A 19,941-nucleotide genomic window follows, 5' to 3' on the forward strand; every position below is an offset into this window, starting at 1 on the left:
AAGTGGGATGAGTGGAATACACATGATTAACAATAGATAAAGTACAATTTGTCTTGGTGTTTTCACAAGCTGGCACAGCATACATGCTTGTGTCATACTGAACCACTTGCTCTTTGTACAGGATGGAGGACAGTTTATATTAAAGTCATGTACAGGAACCACATCATGCAATGCATTAAGAATGGTTATTTTGTGGATAGTGTACAAAAGGAGGCTAAACTGACCTAGTGTGGGGCAGTATGCATTGCCCAAAACAAGCAGTTTGCAAAACAGTAATAATACTCATTTTGACTGGTTAAATGGAATTAATGCTAAGTTTTACTGGTTTAATACAAAACTATGGACCTCATGCTCATTTTGATCGGTTTCACACAGATCTATGCATGTAATGCTCATTTTGATCGGTTTCACATAGATCTATGCATGTAATGCTCATTTTGATCGGTTTCACACAGATCTATGCATGTAATGCTCATTTTGATCGGTTTCACACAGATCTATGCATGTAATGCTCATTTTGATTTTTCTAACATAAAAGTTAGTGCCAGAAAAATGCAGGATAAATTATTATAAATAATGCAATCCTGACAAATCTACAAATGACATACTTCACCATGCTCTAGGATTTATTTATTACAATAATTTCTAAAATGAAGAAAGACAGTTTTGTACCTGAAGATTAATAAAAGCAGTGTTAGTGTTGTCCATACTCTTTTTATAAGTTCCACTGAAGTTTCTTTGCTAAAACTAAACCTCTAACATTAACACACCTATTAACCATACCCAGTCCTAAACTAGATGACTATTATCACAACACAGCACTGACCTGGTAGTGTCTCTCCTTAAGAGCCAGCTTTGCCTTAGCAAATCGCAGCTCCCAATCTGTCAGAGCACCTTTCTCAACATTTGCCTCTTCAGCAGCTAGCTTCCTCTCAAGGTTAGATAACTCTAACTGCTGGCGGTTTAGCAGTTCTGCTTTCCTATGCTGGAACTCTTCTGGACTTAATCCCTCCTTCTGTATAAAGAACAAGATATAACATTATATATGAAGGTCAAGATATAACATTATGTATGAAGGTCAAGATATAACATTATGTATGAAGGTCAAGATATAACATTATGTATCAAGGTCAAGATATTACATTATGAATGAAGGTCAAGATATAACATTATATATGAAGGTCAAGATATAACATTATGTATCAAGGTCAAGATATTACATTATGAATGAAGGTCAAGATATAACATTATATATGAAGGTCAAGATATAACATTATATATGAAGGTAGGCAGAACAGCAATGATATCAGGCATTTTGTAATGCATGATGTAAAAACGACCTATTTCTTCGATAATATGCCCATGATTGATGATACACCCACCGACGCTTTCAAAACATTTTGGCAAATTTTTCCTTAACAATGCCCCATCATATTACTAGCCCATCCCCCATTTTCCAAATGTTTTAGAAGAAGTCTCAAAGGACTTACCAAATCTGAAATACCATACTGATATTTGCTAGAAATAAAATCAGGCTTTCATGATGTAAAAAGGATAATTATGTCATCTATATTATCTATATTATGTCATCTATATTATCCCCAAGTGCACTATATGGAGTTTTTACACTGGCAAACTGTGACAAACACAGTACTGAGAGAATAGGTGTGTATGAAGGGGGTGAGAGATCATGAAAAATATAAGATTAAACTTTTAATGTCAATACTGAGTGTATCATAAGCCTTTATTATTATTAGTAGTAGTAGTAGTAGTAGTATTATACCACTCGTGTTACTTCCCATGCAAATGCTTTGCATGGGATGACCTAGTATATTTTTCTTTTATTGGATCTTGTCAATTACTTAATTGTTAAGCACTAAAAGAACCCAATACGTATGTTGCCATGTAACATGATGTCACATCAGGTCATTCATCATATAACAGGATATAACATGGTGTTACAACATGTTTATCATGATGCAACAGAATGTAACATGATATCACAGCAGATGAAGTAACAGCATGTTTAGCATGATGCAACAGAATGTAACGTGATATCACAGCAGATGAAGTAACAGCATGTTTAGCATGATGCAACAGGATGTAACATGATATCACAGCAGATGAAGTAACAGCATGTTTAGCATGATGCAGCAGGATGTAACATATCACAGCAGGTCCATCACTGCACATTTTCACACAGTCAATGAATGTCTCTTGCCTGTAGTTAACTGTCAGCAATGTGCACTACATTACAGTGGTCAAGTCTGTAAAAGTATGCAAAACTAGGCTTTAGTAACTTTGTAAATACACAAGGAGCAGACAACAACTCATTTGAATTCATCCAAATAAAATCTTAAGTAAATTTTGAGTACAGCTTGTATGGGAAGAGAACAGAATGTATCTCTTAAGTCAATGTAGGCACACTGGCATTCTTTTTTTAAAATTATATTGTTTGCAAAATGCAAAGTTTCCATTTTAAAATGATGTTTTTCTATGTACAGCTTCAAGTGCTAACACGTTAACCCCTGCCGATGAGTTTATGTGAAAGTAGGTAGTAGCCTACTGCCGAGCTCATAGTGTCACGGTCATGTAGGATACACTAAAGTGGGTGGTATTATAGAAACGTTTTTTTGGACACGATTTTTTCCACCCAAAATTCGCCCATGGTCACAATCTGATTTTGTGTCTGGATTTTAGACTTTTTGGTCTCAGATCTAAGGCAGACCAGTATGAACTGCAAACAGACAGATGAACCTTTGCAAAAAAGTAGGATAAGATGGGCATTTGGAGTAAAGAGTAGTCTTGATATGAAAATGATAGGTCCATTAAGCAAGAAATTTTTTTAAAAAAATGAACTCCAACTTTTACCCTTCTGCTCATGCGCAAGCCAAATAGCCAATGAAAAATGATGTTTCTAACACAACTAGGCAATAGGTTACTGGAAGTTGATGTATTAGGATGTATTCAGAAATAGCTTTCAAAATGTGTTTCCTACTTGGATTTCAGGCAAAAACAACAAAAACCTCCAGGGGTTCATGTGTTAAGAATTCATATGTGTACCTTCCTTCTGGGGCCTCAGAATTATACAAGAGATAAATTCTGATTGCAAGTTGGAGAGTGGCTAATGACCCATTTTCCAAATCAACTAATAATAATAATAATAATAGTACTTTATTTATAGAGGGTGACTCATTAGTCAAATACTATTCTCCATTGAGGCCATCCTAATGGATTTCCTGTGACAATGAAGTTTTTTGGGGTCAGTGTAGTTTTTATTGGGAATGAATCACATTCAATTTTATATCCCAGTAACGTCTTTAAAATCCAAGTGTCGTTTTTCTTCTATTCTGGAAAAAGACACTATTTTACCCACAATGCAATTGGCAGAAGTGTTAAAACCACTGGAAAGAAAATCCATATTCAGTTGGGTGGCAAGAAAAAAGGCAGCCATACAAGCACTTATAGAAAAGGCATCATTTGTGGCAGTCTCTACTGCCAAACTGAGCCCTATTCCCATTTGGTGTGCTTTGATCATGGAAGATTTTGTCATACCAGTAGAGTTGACAGTTGGTGTATGGACTAGACTGACTGCATCCTAAAAAAGACTTATGCATAACCTGATAGTGGGAAGGCAAAACATGTCACTTGGCAAAACATGTCACTTGGCACAACACCAAATTTGGACTCCTTGTAGTTGTTACACTATTTATTTTTGAGAAAAAGGTCCATTAGGGATAAGAGGGGAATAATGAAAGGCATTGACTATAAGCACCTGAATTTATTGCACTTGGACATCAGGAAATCTATTTAGGCCTGAAATTTTACCTTCTGCACTGTTAAATTATTATATTTCTCTGGCCATAGTACTACTTTGACAACTGCTTCATCTATTAGGGCCTGAAATTTTACCTTCTGCACTGTTAAATTCTTATATTTCTCTGGCCATAGTACTACTTTGACAACTGCTTCATCTGAGAGAGCATGTCAGAATTCATGTAGCAATTATGTCAGGGACAACTCTGCAACAAAATCCACTACAGATGAGTCTTAAATATCAAGTTCATTGCAATGCCTTCTGCATATAGGCATTCCAATTCATTCCCCAGTCAGTATTTTTGCTTTTTAGAGGAGTGTATTGTCAGCATTTGGCTTGGAAGAGATGCCACATTACTACAAAACTTGCTGCCACAACTTTTCATTTGCACTGGTTCTTTATCTGGTGCTCAAATGACCATCTTTGTGTCATGTGACCATCTTTGTGTCATGTGACCATGTTTGTGTCATGTGACTCTCACCTGGCATCACTCTGAATTAATGGGCTGTGTGTGTATGATTTGGATTTTTTAACATAGCTTTAACAATTTTTCAGTCATATCATATTATGTCTGCAGTGTGGCAGTTTATAGTGATACCTAGCACTGAGGCATCATGTCACAGACATGTAGCATGATGTCCCACGCAGACACATTATCCTGACACCAGGTCAACCAGTTCTAACACTAACCTCTTAATGCTGAGCACCAAGCAAGGCAGCTGTGAGTACCATTTTTGTAAGTCTTTGGTATGACTTGGCCAGGGATTAAACAACAATTTCCCGCATCAGAGGCGGATGCTCTAACCACTAGGCCACCGGAGCAGTCTGAATTAATGGAAGAACTTCAAAACTTTGTTTGTACCTAAAAAAGTGAATAGATCATCACTTTGGACTTGTGTGCTGACCATTCTTGTGACCAATGCATCATCTCATGTGATCCTTAAAGGTACAACAGGGTTGATAAAATTATCATCAAACTTCAACTTGGTAAGTGTGTTGTTTAATCTTCCAGTTAAAACAAGATTTCTTTTCAAACATATCTGTATTCACTGTAACTTTGTGAAAGCAATTAAAATAAATTTAATCATTTAACAAAACGAAGACGTAAAAAAAAATTAAAATAAGTTTGTACTGCTGGATATGTGGTCTTGTCCAGGACAACATGGTAGCTCAGTGGTTAGTGTACCAGACTCGTGACCAATGGGTTTGAATCCTACCACTGGATCAGTCTGGGCTGGCTACCATGGTTAGTCCTTGGGTAGAGCACCTTACTCTAATTGCTCTGGTACTATAAGAAGCTGTTCTGTAAAATATCAAATGAAACCAAACCAAACCACTTACCCAAGAAGTGGGGCTTGAAAGTTAACACTGTTGTCTTGCAAGACCCGCAGTACAAACAATATAATCTATTAATATTATTTATCTGTTTCTGTTAATATGATTCAAATGGTTCCAAAATTACAGATAGATAAACCGAAGTGTTTCGAAATTCACAAAACTACATTCATGTTTTTGTTCTGCAGAAAGAATCAATTTGACACGATGTTGGATTCTGTCCAGATCATTATACAAGACATATCTATAAGTACATTCAACCAGTTCTTTTCCTCCCAACTTGAAATAAAATGAGAATGCAGTTTTGTATTACATAAACACTCTTGAACATTTTTAAAATATTTTCCTCTATATCATGTTAACTGAATTTAAAGCAAACTGATTTTATGTCAATAAAAATGGCTAAACAGTTCCAATCTTGATGTGATATACAAATATGGATTTGAACATCATATCCAACATAAAGATAAAATATATAAGATTAATTTGGCATATAATAAATAAGAGTAATTTTAGATACATTTATGAAATCGATAGATAAATGTAAGTTATATAAGTGAGACAAGACTGTAGGTCCAATCTAGATAAACCATCAAAATCTAACTAGACCTGCAAGCTCATTCCCTTTAATCTTAAATACTCCATGTAATACAAACTGTCATTCTGTGATAATCATACACCGGCATAATAAAGTTGCCAATATTATCTCTGCATTTCATGTGTTTCTATCTTAAATTGGTTCAAAAGTTTGGTTTTCTCTTGTTTTTATATTGCAGGTTCATAATTTGTTCCTGCAGTAATCAGAGCACCAAGAATCTTTGTTTGATAAGAAGAATGGATCCTGGTCTAGAATATCCCAATTACATTGAACTTTATTTATGACGTTTTTTTTTCTTCTCCTTACAACGCTAGCTCACCTGTAGAGCTTCTAACTCATCCTGATGTCGTTGTGACATTTCATCACGAAGTCTGTCATACTTGTCATGAAGCTTGCTGAGGGCATCATCCACCATCATTTTTTTCTCCGCATTAAACTGACGCTCCAGATTCTCCATTTCCTGAAATATAATTTCACTAGTTAACAAGCTGTTTCTGTAATTTAAACAGGAATATAACTGCCACTAATTAGTAATCATGATAATTTTATATCTAATAAATTACACCTACTAATTAAAATTTTAAAACTAACAAATTTTACCTAGAAATGATAATGTTAAATCTAGCTAATGAGACAAGCAGTTCCAACTGCTTTAGATAATAAATGTTCAATAAACAGTTAAAACTTACAACTGCATTGGGATAAACCATGTCAAAACAATTTTAAGGATATTAAAAATTTTATATTTATCAACTGTACACTAAAGCTGTCATAATTTTATTAAAAGTCAGACAGGTAGCCATTGATCCTAATGATTGGTTACCAAAGTACCCAATCAAAGGGAAATAATAATAAATGTAAACCTGAACTGCTTTGTTTTAAGTTCAAACATGACAACCCCATGAAAGGCAAAAGCGTAATTATTACTAATGTAAGTTGCAAAAAAGCATAATTTGAGCATAAAAAGAGAATCTAAATATTACATGCCATAATTACAGAAAACTTTAGGAAAAGCGTATAATTATTTTAGCTACTTACTTGAATCTGCATTTAGTTAAAATTCTTGTCACAAATTCACTAAATCCACATGGATTAGTATGAGAATACATGTTAAACTTTGTCTGAATGGTCATAAAGTCAAGTCCACAAATTCTGAATGTTATATTACATCACTGTCAAATTCCTCTTTCACAATGTGCAAAGCGCTATTGATTTGTCAATTTCTGATGTTCATCAGTTTAACAAAATCCCTCTACTCTAACAGTTTTAGTTTTGTGACATCCACAAGTTACGTCAATAAAGCCAGTTGCACTTAATATCTCATGCCAGGTTTCTTCAATATAGACTGGTCTGCTAGTTAACTGTATATCGAACTATAATGAATCTGTGACACATGGTTTAAAATTTAAGGAACCTGTCTCTTTTATTGGAAATGTGTCACGCAAAGTTACTATAAATAAAAAAAAGGAAACTGTTTGACGTACATAGCCACACATGTAGAAACTATAAGATCAATAGACGGAGGTCTATGATAGATAAATGCACAGCTGCCAAATCACATGACAAAAGCCTTGAACTGCACTCATTATTCTTTGTTTCATTTGCTCCTGATGTTGCCAGACATAATCTTGAATTTGAACTTGGAAACATGTTTGTTTTTGTTTGTTTTCCGTCAACTAAACAGGTACCCATAGCTGATTTTATTACCTGGGTAATTATGAATGAGCTGGTATCCAAGTACTCAGGTACCCATTGACAGCTTTAATGTACACCAACTATTTCTACAAAATGATAATTTTAATTTTGTATTATTGCATAATTGCAATATATAGTAAACTTCTTTTAACCTATGAGCACATGAATTTTTCTATTGCCTTTTGTATTCTAGAATGAAAAACATTGTAGGTAATGGTTATCTTTGTAAGACTGGCTTACTTTCAAGGCCAGCTTTTAGGATTTTTGTTCTACAAAATATTCACCTTGGCCTGTCTCTGGGCCAGCACAGCCTTGATGACCTTTTCACTCTCATCTTCTCCATTGTCTTTGATTCCTTCTCTGATGGCCTCCCTCTCAGCCTCTTTTGCCTGAAAAAAAAATGTATTGATACGAAATATCACTCTATTTCCACAAGAATTTTGGCACAAGTCGCAAACAAATATTTCCAACTGCCTCCTTAACAAGAATCTAGTTATGTATCATAGAAATACATTTTGATTTGTATCCTCAGCAAGAATTGTGCAGTGTATCACAGACATACAATTTGCACTTTATCCCCTATGAGAATTTAGCACTGTATAACTAAGACCTGAATTCAGCAAAATATTCAAGACATAAAATGTAGTACTGTGTTACAGACTTGAATTCAGCAAAGTATCCTAGACATGAATGTAGGACTGTGTTACAGACTACTTGAAATTGACAAAGTATCCTAGACATGAATGTAGGACTGTGTCACAGTCTTGAATTCAGCAAAGTATCCTAGACATGAATGTAGGACTGTGTTACAAACTACTAGAAACTGACAAAGTACTCTAGACATGAAATATAGTTCTGTATCACAGATACGAATGTAGCACTATATCTTAAACATAAAAATTCAACACTTTGTCCTGGGCAATAAATGAGTGCCATTTACCATGGTCATTAATGCAGCATGATGTCCCACCCAGTCACATTATCCTGACACAACCTCTTAATGCTGAGCGCCAAGTGAGGCAGCTGTTAGTACCATTTTTGTAAGTCTTTGGTATGACTTGGCTGGGGTTCGAACCCGCGACCTCCTGCATCCAAGGCGGATGCTCTAACCACTAGGCCACCGGAGCGATCATATGAGAGAGAGAGAGAGAGAATCACAGAGAGACATAGAGCTAGAGATAAGAATGCCCAAAGCAAGATTAATTTTCACACAGTAGAATACCCATTCAGATATCAGCATGAAGTTGTAAGAATATACCTCATGTTAACGCTGCTTTATTAATGCTTCGTTACAACAAAAGTGATGACTGGCTAAGTGTTCAGGCCGCATGAAAATAGCAGCAAAGTCACAGAGGAAATCAGAATTAAGGAAGCAATGATTCTTACAATAATTTGCATGCTGGCTTCAATAGTTAGATACATTGTGAGATGATCATTCTGAATCCAGACATCTCTCTTGATTTAGTTTAGCATAAAGTGGGTAGTTTAACCAGGACATGACATTTGTGAAAGCTTTGATTGCACTCTTCAACAATGATGTCAAAATTTTGTAATATGAAGTGAATAGAACAGAAAGTTTTCATATTGATTTAGAAGCAATAAACTGTATGTATGCTAGTTATGTTTCCTCCAAAATGTCTTGTACAATTTCCATGGCAAACTTAAAGATCATTTTTGAGCAGTTGGCTTGGAGAAATGTTGGTGTTTTGTCTTAAAAATGTAAGTCCATCAAATCTGAGTCCATGAAAATGCCAGTTTTAACAAGTCTGGGATGAGCTTTGCTGGTCACCTTTTTCAGTTTAAGTTCATCTATCTCCTTCTTCTGTTCAAGCATCTCTTTGGTCAATTGCACTTCCTGTTTACGACGTAATTTGTCCAACTTTTTCCCACGGAGGTGAGCAATTTTGTCTCTTAGGGCCTGAAGCTGGCGAGTCTTCTCATTCTCCAATCTCTCTGATAAGTCCTCAAGTTCTTGTTCGTGAGATGCCATCAGCTGCAATTTATTACATAGTATTTGGCATGTAAAACAATTTTCATAATTTATTGAATATTATTTAGCTATAAAATATCTTTGCATGAATACTCAAAGCTGTCAAATATATTATATATATATATTATGTTATGTATATTTAATTGTTTGTTTGTTTTAAATTTTTTTATTCCATTGCATGCTATTGTAATGATACACTGTTTACTGGATTTGACATTGTCCAAAATTGATTTTTTTAATAATATATTTTCTTTATTTTCGATGTAAACAACTAATAATAGAAACTTTGTATAAGTTTCTGACCTTGTTCCAAAATTATAATAATACACAATTGCTGCCATTGTGCCAATAATGAAGATTGTAATAATACACAATTGCTGTCAATAATGAAGACTGTAATAACAAACAATTGCTGCCATTGTGCCAATAATGAAGATTGTAATAATACACAATTGCTGACATTGTGCCACTAATGAAGACTGTAATAATACACAATTGCTGTCAATAATGAAGACTGTAATAACACAATTTCTGACATTGTGCCACTAATGAAGACTGTAATAATACACAGTTGCTGTCATTGTGCCAATAATGAAGATTGTAATAATACACAATTGCTGCCAATAATGAAGATTGTAATAAACACAATTGCTGCCATTGTGCCAATAATGAAGATTGTAATAACATGCAATTGCTGCCAATAACGAAGACTGTAATAACAAACAATTGCTGCCATTGTGCCAATAATGAAAAATGTAATAACACACAATTATTGCCATTGTACCAATAATGAAGATTGTAATAACACACAATTGCTGCCATTTTGCCAAAAATGAAGATCGTAATAATACACAACTGCTGCCTAAAATGAAGGCTGTAATAACACACAGTTGCTGTCATTGTGCCAATAATGAAGATTGTAATAACATGCAATTGCTGCCATTGTGCCAATAATGAAGACTGTAATAAGACACATTGCTGCCATTGTGCAAATAATGAAGATTGTAATAACACAGAATGTTTAATAAAACATACTTTAAGAGATCTATTTATCAATAGTTTTCATTCAAAAAACCTGTACCCACCCATCCTCTTCAAATTTAACATCCACCCTTATGAAAATGCCAGAGGGGAATTTTAAAAAATGAATGGTCAAGTTCTGTCCTCACTTTGAATGAAAAAACCCACTTACTTTAGAAGAATATGCTGAAACATCATTAATATTTAATTTCTGCACAAAAATCCAATTTTAACAATATTTCAAGGTTTAAGATAAAATCTGGTCTCAAAGCTCATTACTTTTTCTCTGATGTTTGCAGATATTTCAGTGGATGAAGATCAATCCTGTTTTGCATGTAACTGCCCTGGTTATGTAGAATTAAAATAAAAATTCATTAAAAAGACTTTTTATGGTTTCTGTACTGAAAAGTTGGTACCTTTAATAGCCTCCACCAACTAAATTATGATACTATCTTGCATATTATTTGTATTATGCCTTTTCTATTAAAAGCTTTATACATTAAATAGCTTGCTGAAATGTATGCAAAGGAATACACTATATATTTATTTATGCTAGTAATATTATGTGGGTAATCTTACAAGAACTTATTTCTTTTTTATTAGGACATATATTATTGGGCACTTCTGTTAGGTTAATACTGTTTATAATGTTATTGTATTATTTCAGTGTGACCTAGATTACAAATAAACAAATGACACCTCATATTTGCATGAAAATCAGGAACACAAAGTCCCAATGCTTTCATCTGTAAAGGTTTAGTAAGAAAACAATAGCTGCTGTATTCATCTTTTTCCTTTGCTTAGAAAAAACAAAATCTACTGCCTTTTAGAAAAAGCACCATCTTATACCACTGACTGAGATGCTATGTTGAAATGTTTGTGGCCCTTACAACACTGAGCTGTTCCTGTGTAAGGTCCTGTCTAGAGGCAAGTTCTGCAGCTTGTTTGTTTTTCAGCTCACGGATTGCCTTCTCTCGCTCATTCTCCATTTCTTTTTTCAGTTCTGCTTCCTCCTTGTGTGCCTCCTTTTCCAGTCTGGTTACCAAGGCATCCTGCTCCTCATGTTGTTGTTTACGAATGTTTTCTTTAGCACGCTCCTGCATAAAGACACGCAAATTAAAACAATGGTTCCCTGAATACTATATCTGGCTTGCATGGTTTTAAAATATTTAACACAAAACATTCACATATGAATCTTAAGTTCATTAATAAGAGTCAAGACTGCCATCTCTGCCTTAAAATGATGAATCCCCAAGCCCACCTATCTGCCACCATTTGTCAGTCAATTGTTATATAAAATTCCAATGAGTTGTCAGCCAATCTTGTCCCAGCAGTGTGATCTGTTATGTAGTCAATCTTGTCCCAGCAGTGTGATATGTTATGTAGTCAGTCTTGTCCCAGCAGTGTGATCTGTTATATAGTCACACCTGTCTACTAAAAACATATCTGCTGGCCTCAAAGTTAAACAACTGGGCAATTTGTATAAACAACATGTATGAATTCAAATTTAATAACTGTATTATTTATAACCTGAGCTGCATGGAAAATTCACTATCAACCATAAATGAATCTCTAAGTGATAATATTTGCAAAATTAAAGACATTCTTGTTGAGAATTTTATCTGCTACCCCATGAAACATTTTTTTTTATATATAGGTGAATTCAATAAAGGAATTTACAATAATGTACCATGTAAGAAAATCTTAGACTTTTATTTATGGAACCGAGTTTGTATGACGCATTTTGACCCAATATTTTATAGACTTATAAACAATTATATACAGTATATATTCACAGTATTTAATGTGGATGACAGATTTTCACCCAAAGACTGGTGAACTCAATTATTTTTCCATTAAAATGTAGTATATTTCTTACACTTCCTAAAATTATTGAATGCCAAATTTTCGAATCTCAGGATTAAATTCAATTTGAATGTCATTGTGGTATTTTGTACAACTTTCAAATGTCCAGAATTAGGGTTATGTAGCATTGAAAGTTACAAATACTATTCTAACAAATAGTCCATATGTATGCTAATATGCAGACAAGTATAACAAACAGTTCATATGATGCCATTGTGTAGACAACTCTAAGAAACATTTCATATATATGCCATTGTGAAGACAAGTCTAACAGTTATTATGTATGCCACTGTGAAGACAAGTCTAACAAACAGCTATTTTGTATGCCACTGTGCAGACAACTCCCAGAAATAGATTTAACCAGAACTGGGATTTAGACATGCTGTTATAACAAACAGTACATATATATATATATGCCAATGTGTTGACAAATCCCAGATAATAGAGTTAAGTAGAATTAGGAGTTAGACATACTGTTATAACAAACAGTACATATATATATGCCAATGTGTTGACAAATCCCAAATAACAGAGTTAAGTAGAATTAGAAGTTAGACATACTGTTATAACAAACAGTACATATATATATGCCAATGTGTTGACAAATCCCAAATAACAGAGTTAAGTAGAATTAGAAGTTAGACATACTGTTATAACAAACAGTACATATATATATATGCCAATGTGTAGACAAATCCCAGATAACAGAGTTAAGTTGAATCAGGAGTTAGATATACTGTTATAACAAACAGGTCTATGCTAATGTGTAGATAATCCATTTCCTGTTTATCACAGGCTACAATTAAATCATTTCCATTTTTATGTGCAGTGTAAAGGGTTAAAAAAAAAGTTTAAGTTACACTACTAAATAAGACAAAGGTCTGGCCATGGCCTGCATTTTGAGCCCAAGTCCAAGCTTTATGGTAAAAAAAGGGGACAGTGTAAACATCAGAATACATCTACATACCAAGAACCATGTTTTTGTGGTCAAAATGTACTTGAGAAAATGGGCACATAAAAACATTAAAAGCAAAGTATAGGGTGTGGATGGTCATACATATATACCTATGGAAATACAAACAATCACCAAAGTGATTACTATTTTAAGTTTCCATCAAAGAGCACTCAACAAAAAGACCATATATTTAATGGAAAAAGATAACAGGTGATGGTAGCAATTACTTATTTTTACACCAGCAGCTCTATTTCTGCCTTTCTACATGAGATGGCTAATTTTGTTCATCTTTAACTCAAACAAACCTGTTCCTTTCTGAGAGCTTGTTCCTCAACAGTGTCACCTGCAACATTGACCTTGGGAATGTGGGCAAGGTCACTTCCAATAACAGGTTGACCTGACTTATCCTGACCCTGCTGAACTTGACGTCTCTGCTCAGCCACGATTCTCTGTGCCTCTTCCTCCTCAAGTTTACGTTGGGTTTCAGCCAGGCGACGAGCTCGACGGGCTGCCAATTTAGCCTAAAAAGAAACATAGCCATGAAATAAAAAAGAATAATTCCTATCAGCAAACTTTTTTCTATTGATGTCTGTGTGCATGTGACTGTAAGGCTGAATGAGATTAACATGCTGCAAAAAGACAACAAATGCAAACAGACAGATATCAACTGTATAAATAAATCCTGTAAGGAATCAATAACTCTCTCAAATATCATTTGTACTGTATATACCTGCTTACAAGTCAAGTCCATCTGCAAACAACATAGACCTTGATCTGCTGTTGCATAACATGTCGGTAGATCAGGGTCAGTAGTGTTTGTTCTAATGATTAATCCTTACAATCTGCAGATCTGGGTCTATGCAGTCTGTTGTTGGACTCAAATTATAAGTGAGTATACACATCCTAGTCCTAGTCTCCTCTTAGAATCAAGAGTGAATTAAGTCCTCTCACTTAAGCCACTTTAGAGCAAAACACACTACACACAGACTAAAGACTTGAAAATTATAATTTTCCCTATCTTTATATTTTGTTCATTTTAATGGCACACTTTACACAATGCTGGCTGTATCCTGCCAAGGAAATGGGAGCTAACTGTTTTCCTAAGCACACACTGAGGCAGCCAACACAGGCTGGCCTAGATGAGTATCAAACTGAACAAGAACATCTCAATGAAAATTATAAGCAATACCTAAAATCTTTATAAGCAATACCTAGTGTCTTATTAAGCAATACCTAAAGTCTTTATAAGCAATACCTAAAGTCTTTATAAGCAATACCTAAAGTCTTTATAAGCAATACCTAATGTCTTTATAAGCAATACCTAGTGTCTTTATAAGCAATACCTAAAGTCTTCATAAGCAATACCTAGTGTCTTTATAAGCAATACCTAGTCTTTATAAGCAATACCTAAAGTCTTTATAAGTAATACCTAAAGTCTTTATATGCAATACCTAGTCTTTATAAGCAATACCTAGTGTCTTTATAAGCAATACCTAGTCTCTATAAGCAATACCTAAAGTCTTTATAAGCAATACCTAAAGTATTTATATGCAACACCTAAAGTCTTTATAAGCAATACCTAGTGTCTTTATAAGCAATACCTAGTGTCTTTGTAAGCAATACCTAGTCTTTATAAGCAATACCTAAAGTCTTTATAAGTAATACCTAAAGTCTTTATACTCAATACCTAAAGTCTTATTTAACAGAGTGAAAGTATTAGCAATACTAAGGTCTTTTAACATTTAATAGAGTGAAAGTGCAAATACAAAATTTAGATCAAAGCTCAGGTAAGTGAAAACATTTATGTCAAGAAATGTTCCAAAATCAAAATCCAGTGCAGTTTCAAGATAATGTCGATCATTCTGATTTGAGGAGCAATAGGGATTAATACTGATTCAATAGTGATAAATACTGATTCAATAGGGATTAATACTGATTCAATAGTGATAAATACTGATTCAGTATTCAAGTACTGATTCAGTAGTGATAAATACTGATTCAATAGTGATAAATAATGATTCAATAGGAATAAATACTGATTCAGTATTTAAGTACTGATTCAGTATGGATAAATACTGATTCAGTATGGATAAATACTGATTCAATAGGGATTAATACTGATTCAATAGTGATAAATACTGATTCAGTATTTAAGTACTGATTCACTAGTGATAAATACTGATTCAATAGTGATAAATAATGATTCAATAGGAATAAATACTGATTCAGTATTTAAGTACTGATTCAGTATGGATAAATACTGATTCAGTATGGATAAATACTGATTCAATAGTGATAAATACTGATTCAATAGTGATAAATACTGATTCAATAGTGATAAATACTGATTCAGTAGGAATAAATACTGATTCAGTACTTAAGTACTGATTCAATAGTGATAAATACTGATTCAATAGTGATAAATACTGATTCAATAGGAATAAATACTGATTCAGTATGGATAAATACTGATTCAGTATGGATAAATACTGATTCAATAGTGATAAATACTGATTCAATAGGAATAAATACTGATTCAGTATGGATAAATACTGATTCAGTATGGATAAATACTGATTCAATAGTGATAAATACTGATTCAATAGTGATAAATACTGATTCAGTATTTAAGTACTGATTCAATAGTGATAAATAATGATTCAATAGGAATAAATACTGATTCAGTATTTAAGTACTGATTCAGTATGGATAAATACTGATTCAGTATGGATAAATACTGATTCAATAGGGATTAATACTGATTCAATAGTGATAAATACTGATTCAGTATTTAAGTACTGATTCACTAGTGATAAATACTGATTCAATAGTGATAAATAATGATTCAATAGGAATAAATACTGATTCAGTATTTAAGTACTGATTCAGTATGGATAAATACTGATTCAGTATGGATAAATACTGATTCAATAGTGATAAATACTGATTCAATAGTGATAAATACTGATTCAGTAGGAATAAATACTGATTCAGTACTTAAGTACTGATTCAATAGTGATAAATACTGATTCAATAGTGATAAATACTGATTCAATAGGAATAAATACTGATTCAGTATGGATAAATACTGATTCAGTATGGATAAATACTGATTCAATAGTGATAAATACTGATTCAATCACCTCTTAAAATGTGATAATACAGCTGAAACTATCTTGAGAGACCATTCCTTCTGCCAACGAAATGTGATCTCTCAAGGTGTTTAGTCTCTTATTAAAGGTAAAATCACAATAATTATTGCATTAAGAATTTGTACTCTCAAAACAGGTGGGCTTACAAGACAGGTTGTATTGTACTGACTTCTTTGCCATGGATGACACCAATGATAAAATTATGGACACATTAAATGAAAAATATGATGCTAATTGTGTAATTTAATTTGGTAACTGCATTGTAACAGGATTATTTATTGAAAATAAAAACCACAGTTAAAATTTTCTTCCCAGAGTATTCTTTGGGTACAGGGCAAGACCTTTTTCTTGATGATCATTGACGTAAGGTTACCTTGATGACTTTTTTCAGCTTGTGTGACTTTTACATGGAGGTCATTGATCTACTTATGGCTATTCTATGAGCTTTACCTGAAGGTCACTGACATGTCTGTCTCTCTGTAGATTCAGATCTTGCTGGAGTGCCTCAAGTTCATGACGATGTTGATCCATCAGCCGTTGCATGGCAACTTGCTCGGCTGCTGGGCAGTTCTCTGCAACCTGCATACACAAAAAAGCAATTATGGTCTAATCAACAAATTTACTTACAAGCGTTTCTTGAATAAAATGGGTTTACCACATATTTTTAGTTTAGAATGAACTATTTGGTGTTTAACATCTGTACAGTTTTGGGTTCAATTCCTGGCATTGACATAAATAAAGGTATTTTACCACATGTCTGTGATTAATGGATTTCCTCCAGAATGTCTAGTCTTCTCCACCTAACACACCACATAATGAAAACATCTAAGCCATCAAAAGTGCATTTATTGAACTGTCAACACCTTTTATTTTAACAATCCATACTGAGTAAATAATGATAGCATGTGATCCATGTCAGGCTGTGATAGCATGAGACCCATGCAGGCCTGACATAGCATGTGACCCATGTAGGCCTGACTTAGCATGTGACCCATGTTGGCCTGACATAGCATGTGACCCATGTTGGCCTGACATAGCATGTGACCCATGTTGGCCTGACATAGCATGTGACCCATGTTGGCCTGACATAGCATGTGACCCATGTAGGCCTGACATAGCATGTGACCCATGTTGGGCTGTGATAGCATGTGACCCATGTTGGCCTGACATAGCATGTGACCCATGTAGGCCTGACATAGCATGTGACCCATGTAGGCCTGACATAGCATGTGACCCATGTTGGGCTGTGATAGCATGTGACCCATGTAGGCCTGACATAGCATGTGACCCATGTTGGCCTGACATAGCATGTGACCCGTGTAGGCCTGACATAGCATGTGACCCATGTAGGCCTGACATAGCATGTGACCCATGTTGGGCTGTGATAGCATGTGACCCATGTAGGCCTGACATAGCATGTGACCCATGTAGGGCTGTGATAGCATGTGACCCATGTAGGCCTGACATAGCATGTGACCCATGTAGGGCTGTGATAGCATGTGACCCATGTAGGCCTGACATAGCATGAGACCCAAGTGGGCCTGAGAATGTAAACCTGGCTGACACCTGCCTCAAACACAAATGTAACACCAAATGATACAAGATATCTGAGTCAGTGGGATACAGACTGTGCAAATTTCTTCCAGTGTTGCTGACTGCATACATATTGAAATAATTATTTGGGATTTATCTTGCCTTTGATCTTCATCCATGTTTAATGGCACATCAGCTCCATTTATCCAATACTAATAGACCATTATGCCAGGATGCTTTCTCTGAACGATGGTTAAATTCTGTTTCCCATTTTTTTATTTTTAGATAGCAATGTTTGAAATGTTTTTCCATTTTTATAGGCAACTTTGTATAAGCAAAAAATCCATTTATAACAGAAAACTTTCAGTTAAATTCATTCAGATTCTTTTAAGCAGTTTTTGAGAAGAAGCTTTTTAATGCTTTTTTAATTTTTATCAACAGCAGGCATATTTGAATGTGGACAAACATCATTTGTGAAAAAAACTTTAAAGCATTTTGTGCAGGAATGTTTTTTGTCAAATTTTGGTAAAATCTGATCAACAACTTTTGACAAGAAAAACTCATCTAATTTAACCCTTTAATTATTACAGCTGTTGTGCTGAGTGTTGTTTTATCAGTGGCTGAGTATTACCATATCAGCTGCTGAGTGTTACCATATCAGTTGCTGAGTGTTACCATATCAGTTGCCAAGTGTTACCATATCAGTTGCTGAGTATTACCATATCAGTTGCTGAGTGTTACCATATCAGTTGCTGAGTGTTACCATATCAGCTGCTGAGTGTTACCATATCAGTGACTGAGTGTTACCATATCAGTTGCTGAGTGTTACCATATCAGTTGCTGAGTGTTACCATATCAGTTGCTGAGTGTTACCATATCAGCTGCTGAGTGTTACCATATCAGCAGCTGAGTGTTACCATATTAGTTGCTGAGTGTTACCATATCAGTTGCTGAGTGTTACCATATCAGCGGCTGAGTGTTACCATATCAGTTACTGAGTGTTACCATATCAGCGACTGAGTGTTACCATATCAGTTACTGAGTGTTACCATATCAGTTGCTGAGTGTTACCATATCAGTTGCTGAGTGTTGCCATATCAGCGACTGAGTGTTACCATATCAGCGACTGAGTGTTACCATATCAGTTGCTGAGTGTTACCATATCAGTTGCTGAGTGTTGCCATATCAGTTGCTGAGTGTTACCATATCAGCGACTGAGTGTTACCATATCAGTTGCTGAGTGTCACCATATCAGTTGCTGAGTGTTACCATATCAGTTGCTGAGTGTTACCATATCAGTTGCTGAGTGTTACCATATCAGAAGCTGAGTGTTACCATATCAGTTGCTGAGTGTTACCATATCACTTGCTGAGTGTTACCATATCACTTGCTGAGTGTTACCATATCAGCGACTGAGTGTTACCATATCAGCTGCTGAGTGTTACCATATCAGCTGCTGAGTGTTACCATATCAGCTGCTGAGTGTTACCATATCAGCGACTGAGTGTTACCATATCAGCGACTGAGTGTTACCATATCAGCTGCTGAGTGTTACCATATCAGCTGCTGAGTGTTACCATATCAGTTACTGAGTGTTACGATATCAGTTGCTGAGTGTTACCATATCAGTTTCTGAGTGTTACCATATCAGCGGCTGAGTGTTACGATATCAGTTACTGAGTGTTACCATATCAGCAACTGAGTGTTACCATATCAGTTACTGAGTGTTACCATATCAGCGACTGAGTGTTACCATATCAGTTGCTGAGTGTTACCATATCAGTTGCTGAGTGTTACCGTATCAGTTGCTGAGTGTTACCATATCAGCGACTGAGTGTTACCATATCAGTTGCTGAGTGTTACCATATCAGTTGCTGAGTGTTACCATATCAGTTGCTGAGTGTTACCATATCAGCGGCTGAGTGTTACCATATCAGTTGCTGAGTGTTACCATATCAGCGACTGGGTGTTACCATTTCA

At 34.8% G+C, this 19,941-nt stretch overlaps 1 protein-coding gene across 1 annotated transcript in view; it reads right to left on the minus strand.

Moving 5' to 3' along the window:
• The window catches only part of LOC149770287 (uncharacterized), a 94,642-nt gene that overhangs the window by 26,056 nt on the left and 48,645 nt on the right, over positions 1-19,941 (minus strand). Inside the window, exons 19-25 of the mRNA XM_089949250.1 lie at positions 16,879-17,007; positions 13,582-13,797; positions 11,346-11,552; positions 9,235-9,438; positions 7,730-7,834; positions 6,070-6,210; positions 827-1,015 (exon numbers count right to left, since the gene is read on the minus strand). Coding sequence (XP_089805376.1) covers positions 827-1,015; positions 6,070-6,210; positions 7,730-7,834; positions 9,235-9,438; positions 11,346-11,552; positions 13,582-13,797; positions 16,879-17,007 — 1,191 coding nt within the window. The remainder of the gene's footprint in view (positions 1-826; positions 1,016-6,069; positions 6,211-7,729; positions 7,835-9,234; positions 9,439-11,345; positions 11,553-13,581; positions 13,798-16,878; positions 17,008-19,941) is intronic.

This window comes from Sinohyriopsis cumingii, unplaced genomic scaffold (assembly GCF_028554795.1).
Source record: "Sinohyriopsis cumingii isolate HCF-2022 unplaced genomic scaffold, ASM2855479v2 utg002481l, whole genome shotgun sequence".
Lineage (NCBI taxonomy): Eukaryota > Metazoa > Mollusca > Bivalvia > Unionida > Unionidae > Sinohyriopsis > Sinohyriopsis cumingii.